Source organism: Eurypyga helias, unplaced genomic scaffold (assembly GCF_000690775.1).
Source record: "Eurypyga helias isolate BGI_N326 unplaced genomic scaffold, ASM69077v1 scaffold30149, whole genome shotgun sequence".
Lineage (NCBI taxonomy): Eukaryota > Metazoa > Chordata > Aves > Eurypygiformes > Eurypygidae > Eurypyga > Eurypyga helias.
This window is the reverse complement of record NW_010273196.1, coordinates 1-7432: the sequence shown is the minus strand read 5'-3', so window position 1 is coordinate 7432 and position 7432 is coordinate 1. Positions and strand designations below refer to the sequence as shown.

At 50.8% G+C, this 7432-nt stretch overlaps 1 protein-coding gene across 1 annotated transcript in view; it reads right to left on the bottom strand.

Annotated features, from left to right (window-relative positions):
- Positions 1 to 1690, bottom strand: part of ITFG3 (integrin alpha FG-GAP repeat containing 3) — an 11437-nt gene extending 9747 nt beyond the window's left edge. The window contains exons 1-2 of the mRNA XM_010159394.1: positions 1387 to 1690; positions 407 to 523 (exon numbers count right to left, since the gene is read on the bottom strand). Of these exons, the coding sequence (XP_010157696.1) occupies positions 407 to 523; positions 1387 to 1651 (382 nt within the window). The 5' untranslated portion in view covers positions 1652 to 1690. The remainder of the gene's footprint in view (positions 1 to 406; positions 524 to 1386) is intronic.
- Between the last annotated feature and the right edge of the window lie 5742 nt (positions 1691 to 7432).

Below are 7432 nucleotides of genomic sequence, written 5' to 3'. Positions count from 1 at the left end.
GCTCCGGCCCTCGGCCTGCGGCCCTCGGCCTGCGATCGCTCTCGGGCTGCGGCTCTCGGGCTCTCTGGGTCTGACTCCCACTGCTCAGCACCTGCTGTGCATCGGTCAGTGGGTGGTGAGGAATTGTATCATATTGTATCATAGGTTTTATTTTATGTCGTTTTAATCATTTACTATTGGTAGCACTTGTATATATTAATTTAGATTTAATTAGTAAATAGGTCTTATCTCAATTTTACGAGCTTCCTTATTTCTTTTTCCTCCGATTTGTCCCCTCTACTGGAGGAGGGGAGGGGGATTTGTGAGAGCGGCTTCGTAGGGTTTTGCCAGGCGGAGGTAAACCCAGACACTACAAGGGCAATAACGGCCCTTTTACTACAAGGTTTTCTGTTTCTGAATCAGGTACCTTCATCCAAACAGGACCTGTTGAAGCTGCCGCTGCCGTTGTTAGCTTTGAAAGCAAAGACGACATCTTGCACTTTGTCTTCGTTCACGTCTTCTATAGCGAGAAACTGGTAGGCCACTGCAAAAGAGAGAGCAGGCCAGGCGCTGGTGAGGACTCCCTCAACCAGCAGCGGCACTAGCTGAAGCAAAACACAAATTCCTAGAGGCCTACTCACTGCCTCCATCTCTGACAGTGTAACATCAGGACAAACTGGCTTTTGTAGTAAAAAAAGGCACTTACATGAGTACCAAAGGGCTGGAAGTTACTGCCAAAGGATTTTTCAAAATATGCTATCCCCCAGAGGATTTGTCTTTTTTTAAAGCCAAGCAGCTGGAATTTGAACTATGTTGAACAAAGAACAACTCCAGTCTTGGTGTGGGGTTGCTATTCCCAAAATACTAAAATAACAAACAAAGCCCACAAAACCCAGCCCCAAATACTCCATCTTTCTCACTCTCGCTAAAAGCAACCTTCTTCAGCTCAGAGTAGCAGAACCTGGGATTTCTGCATTAACACCCAAAGCTCAGTCCCCGCCGGTGAGCACTATCTCGGCCTTTACAGCACAGCCAGCGCACACCCGCTGCACGTAAGAACTTCAGCTCGAATTTCAAGGGAATATTTTACAGACCAAACTTCAACGTATTCCCAGATACCCTTCCCCTTTTTTTTTTCCAAAATGAGGCCAGCCTGCTACCTTGTTAGCGCTTCAAAGCAGCACCTAATTTCTCCATTAGATCCTGTAAACACCTCCTGGAAGGCCACTCCAATTATGACGGGCCACCGCTTATCCAGGTCAGGTATTCACAGCTCTCGCTCCCCAGGGCAGCATCCCTGCAGGCCTGGCTCCAGACCGTGCTTAGGTAGAGGTCCACAATTCAAAATCGCGGCACAGAAAGGAAAAGGACTGTTGGTAAGTATTTATCCTGCTACAGCAAGCTCACCTGCGTCATCGTAGCTTCGGAACCATGTTCTTTCTGAAACTGGCCTCTCTGGGCAAGGAATGATAAATGAGAAAGCAAACACAATTATCAGACACAGAAATAGCGAGATGAAGAAGGCGGCAGTGCGCCAGCGGGACAGCCGAGACAGTCGCGATGACTGCTTGATGACAATCCTCCTCTCCACGGAGTTTTCATGGTTCTCCTGAGCTTTTACGTCCTCAGTCTTCAGAGGGTGGATCTCAGCTTCCGAGTCTTTGTTATCCATCACAGCTCATTCATCAGTATTCAGACCCTCCTCTCCCCCTTCACCTGCAACAATGGCAAGAGCAGTCAAAACAGATTTTGCAGTACATAAAAACCAGGATGAAATATTCTGTTACTACCTGATAGTCATGCTGGAAAAATTCAACAGGACTTGAAGAAATCATTGATACAACGCACCACCGGTACCGGAGGTCTCCCACCACAGAGCAACGGGGAGGAAGATCATGGAATACAGAACAGCACTACTGCGTCAGGGGAGGAACCGGACAAAGGGGGTTACGGCCTCGGCACTGAACGGACCGACTGGTCTGTCGGGCTTCTTGCCACCTCCCCTGTATGTCAGTCTGACTCCCGGCTGGAGAGGTGAAAGGAAACACTCATGACCTTTATATCCCAACATAAGGCTGTTCCCTATGGTAATGAGCACTTGAGCTTCCCCAGGAGAGCGAGGGAGAAACAAGCACCAGCGTATTCTGCATAGGAGCAAACCAAAGCTATCTGACACCTTCTCAGGTGGGAAACTGCTTGGTAAGCGTGGCAACCTGGCCCTACAGACGGTGAGAGAGCGATTACTTCCCTCCCCAGAGGAAAAAGAAGGCAGGAGTTGAGACTAAAATCAGGCAAATTTGATTTTATCAGAATGGAAGGAGAGCTAACAACTGCTGTTCTAGCTTTCCCTGCTATAATTCATAATCTTGAGCTACAGCTACAGTAACAGAGGGGTTCTGTGCTAATTTGTTATGAGAAGGGGAAAACAGGAAAAAGCCCCGGTCGGTTACAGAAGTCTGTAACTCATTACCCACAGCAACAGTAAAAATCAACTTTACATGCAGCTTCTCTGAGAGTGTTTCTTTAAAAAAGTAGAAGAAATAAATAACAACACATTCCAAAAGCCTTGGAAAAAGCTGCATGACAGTGTCATAAAAAGTTATATCAGAGCAAATAAACATGACAACCGAGCCAACTTTCCATGACCGTGCCCCAGCAGTCACGTGCCTGGACCGTCCGCCGGAGCAATTTACTTCCCCAGCAGAAAATAGCTTGAAGTCAGCACCGACACACAACGCCAAACGCTCGGGCTCTCAACTCCAACAACAACAGGGCTCGCTCCATCTCACATTTCATCCCCAAATTCATTTACAGGTTCGAAGAAAGACAAGGTAAGAGTCACCCCTGGGAAGCCAGGCTCCTTCAGGGAGCTGAGGCATGACTGGAGGTCTCACCTCCTTGGGGTTGTCCCTGTCCCAGCGCAGGGAAGAGTTGGAGGGGCTCCTCTGGGGTACAAATCACAAGGGGGACAGAAGTACAGCACGGCAGGGGCTGAGCGGGACAGCCTGGCATGCTGCTGTCAATCCCCTAGCTAACCTCGGCGCTTACTGGACTTATAAGGCCGGAGTTAGGAAGCACTTACTGCAGCCTGAGCACTCTGGCATTTATTCTACAACAGCACATCGAGTACAAGATCTCGCTCCAGACAATTTAATTCAAGCTGCACAATACCATGCAAATGCAATTAAATCAATAATGTAGAAGCTGTATCTCGTGACCTCATCTGCCCTTCGCATCACTCTGCCAGCAACAGCAGAGACACCTCAAGGCCGGCTGTTTCCAGACCCACCGCAGGCAACTGACAGGGGTAGAAACGCTCCGGTTGGAAAGGAGAAGACCCATGCATTCAGCCTTCTCCCCGACCTGGCCATTGTGCTGGCGAGCCGAGCACCGCTCTGTTACTGGAGCCAGCCGAGCGCCCGCTCCAGCAGGTCCAAGGTCCAAGGCTCCAGGCACAGGCTGAGCAAATGATTTACCGGTGCAGAGCAACCACTGCTGCAGCGATGGGGGGCGGCGGCAGGAATGAGCTATGCAGCCTCCCCTGCGACGAGGCAGATGGCTCGTGTATCTCTGGCAAGCCCGTCTCCAGCGGCAGGGAGAGGTGGATCTTCTCGAACGCTGGGTAACCAGCGTCCACGGCATGGGCTGTGACAGGGCTCCAGCACAACCCCACCGTCACCTCCAGCGGAGTGCTCCGCAGCCCCTCGGTACGGAGCCAGGAAACATTCAGGGCGCTTCCAGCACCTACCAGACTTCCTGAGAAGAACCAAAATCAGGCTTCTCCCCCCATTAGCCCAACAGGGTCACCGTCTTAACGCTGCATGGAAGGCGTGTTTTTATGACTCAGTATAAATCACACCACTGTCATCTGGACTGGGGCGAGAACAATAAAAAAGTGGTAATTATCCTGACAGCCCCAGCAATTCCCCTTCTTTTGCAGCAACGACCCCAAGAGCCACCGATTACAAAGCGCCCTCAATGCCTTTAAAGCCATTCTTTCCCTTTTTTTTCAGGGTTTGAATCATGCCCTTTGCACCCCTGCCAGAGCAGAGGCAGTGCCAGAACAGCGACCACAAAGGTCAACGGCAACGACTCAAACAATGCAGGAAACCCCGCGGCCCGCGGTTGCCAAAGTACATGCTGGCGGCATGTGAAACGGTCTGAGCTCCGAACAACAAAGAAGTCTGGTAATCAGTTTAATTGGAGACAAGCAGAAAATGATAGTGTGCATTTCAGATGATTTTTACCGTCCTCTAGCAGCCGGCATTTTGTCTCCTGCTGGCAGAGGACACGATTCACAGGAAAAGTTGAAGGCATCCAGGCGCCTCGCAAGGAAATACGCAGCGACAGGAACGTGCGCTGCTGCACTGTTAACACATGCTACATGCGCTAGGCCTCGGAGCCTCACCGGCTCTCTGCTTGGGTACGGGAGGCCTCACCGTGAGAAAACACGGGGAAAAAGGCTTCACAGAAAAGGAAATGACCAGAAACCACAGGCGGCAGACCCAAACTGAGCCCAGGGAGCACTGCAGCGCAGCCCGGGTCTGCACCGCGGGTTCATCGGCTGGTGTGCGCTCTTCCACGGCTCCCCAGGCTTTACAGGCTACTTACCCCCAGCAACGGGACAAGCTGGGAGCAATCCCTGACCAAAGCCGAGGAGGAATGAGTACCCTTTCCTATCCCACAGCAACAACACTGTGTTCAGGACAAACACACAGCCCTCAGCTTTACTCACCTTCGTGGGGCACTGACCACCTTCTTCTCCTGAAGCTAGAGCGCAGATTTACAAATCTGATCCGGATCAAACCTGTGAAACCTGTGCAGCAAGTGGTTAGCGCCAGGCCTCAGACCAATCCGAGAGCCAAACTATCACTACCACTCAGCTGGAGCTGCCCGACAAGCAGAGAGCACCGCAGACAGTCAGATGGACGAAAACCGGGGACACAAACCCTTTAAGCAGCAGTGTGGGGGAAGGTTTAACTCATTTTCCACCCACAAAATAGCAAACCACAGCATTTGCAGTCTCATCAGGCACGAGTTCTTCCTGGAAATTTTCTAGCAATATAGCAAAATTTAGATTTCATGTTTAACATGTTTGTGTCTTTCACAGAACGATGAAATCGGATTCTGACTGGCCATTTTAGGAACCCAAACATAGCATTTGGGTGTTTTGGTTCTGTCCTTTTTTGGTTTAAGCACCATTCAGGTTTCCTTCCTGTCAGTCAGAAATCACTGAAGCCCCAAGCTACAATTAATAAGGACAAAACAGCTTCCAAATTGTGGTCTGAACAAAACACAACGTTCCCTTCATGGCTGTCCTCCACGAGCAGACCGTTCCGTGCTGATCCGACGCACAGCAGGGCACTGCAGCAAACCCGCCGGGCGGTTCCGTGCTGCAACACCAAGACACTGCGGGGCCATTTCTTCCCTTTTCCCAGCCCTGCATACATCAGCCACGAGGAAATAACGTGTAAGATTTCCCGCAAATGAGGATATTTTCCTTTCCAAATACAATCAGGCTGCCCGGCGTACACAGGGTTTTGCTGGGTCACGTACAGCTCATAACTCTGTCTCAATACAGTCACAGGCAGGGGCTGCTGGGGAGAACTGCCTCAAGGAGACCATCCCCTTCTGATCTGGGGGTGCCTCTGCTCCTGCTCCCATCCTCACAGCCTTTGCAAGGACACGGTTTGTAACCCAGACCACGCTAACCCAGCTCAGGGGAACAATCCCATTCTGCTGCTACAGTTCTCCCCTCCCTCTCGCTGTTTGGGTCTGTTAACACTCTTCAGAACACCATGTACTTCTTAAATGACAGTTCACCCCCCAGTGCAGACACCACATGTGCCACAGAGCGTTCACAGCAAGTGAATTAGAAACTCCTCCAGAGCACAACCCAGTGTCACCTTAGGATGTGATACATCTGTTATTTGTAGGAGAAAAGTCCCCTTTTCCAGGGCCATTCTCACTACGGTCAGGGCATCGAGCAGAGAAACACCATCTGTTTAGTGAAGAGCAAACCACGATCCGGTACTTTTTCCAAGAGAGTGATGGGAAGAACAAAACTCCCTAAGACGAAGAACAGCATTAAAGCTGCGTGGAACTGATTATAGGTTAGGCCAGTAATAACAACCAAGCAGCAGAAACACATGCCATTTATCATCCTAGCCCTTACAGTTTTACTGGATCCAAACCACTCGCCCTCACCAACGGCTGCAGATCCCTTGCATCAACCCCAAGAGTAGTCGTTAGCGAGCTGTTTGAATCTCTCACGTCAGAGACATCCACGGGGCTCCCCTGCTTGCCTCAGAAGCACGGTGACTCCTCCGCACCACTGGACATTTAACACAACAGGGACTTTGGAGAGATCTCGGTGCATGAAAACCCATTAGAAGAGGCTGTGGTTGTTTCATGTAGATTTATTAAAAAGACAAAAAGAAAGCACATCCTTTAAGTAGAGCACTTGCTCCACAGGTCACAAACTCCATGCTGCCTGCTGGGTCCTTCCTGAAGAGCCTAGTGAGGTTTAAAGCAGCACGAAACAGCAGCCTTCCTTGTCCTTGTCAGCTATCTCCAAGAGAGACATCTTTCTCCCCACCCCCACAATGGAAATTTTCTTTTCCTCTTACATACATACACAGAGGAAAGTTCACTCACAAGCCATTCCACCCACAGAGCCAGCACTCTGCGGAGCCTCTCAGCTTCCAGCCTCCACAAGCAGCCCTTTGGTCAGGGTGCAATTCTGTCCCGGCACTGGGAAGGGCCGGCTCCAGTCACACTGAGCCGTCCCTCTCTGCAGGGCAGGCTGACCCTCTGGCTGAAGCCTCCGACCCTCAGCAGCCATGTTAAGAAGTTTCTGTTTTCCAAAATAAGGAAATATGGGTGGAAAAGTGATCACAACTTAATACATTACTTTTTCTTTCTGCAAGCAACGCTCTGATTCATGCCTTTAGACCAGGCTCGTGGCCTGCTGAGGAAAAGAGGAACATGAATTTGAACCCTCTCCAGGATTAGTGCTGAGGGCTGTGTGCTGAGCTCTGTAGGAGTGAGAGGTTTTTTTTATTTCTCTGACGGAAATATAGACCTGCATTCCCAAGTGCTGGTCAAGGGTCTCCCCAGGCCTCCCACACAGCCTGCCAAGCACACAGGATAAACTAGCTCAGAACAACCGGAGGGTGAGAGCAAGAAGCTACCTCGGCCGAGTTCCAGGCTTTTGAAAAGGGTTTTAAATTCCTTCCCAGGTTTCGTGATACGGTTTTGGGCAACTTCTTGAGCTGCTGAAAGCAGACAGCAAACCCCTCTGATCGCAGGGCAGGCATCAGGGCTGTGGCAAGCGCCCCCGGGAGCAGTGAAGAGCCGCGGTGTGTCACGTACGAGCGAGGCTGCTCCCCAGCGCGGGTCAGGCTGCAGGCCCGCTCAGAAACCGCGTGGGCCAAACCCCGCCGCAGCCCCT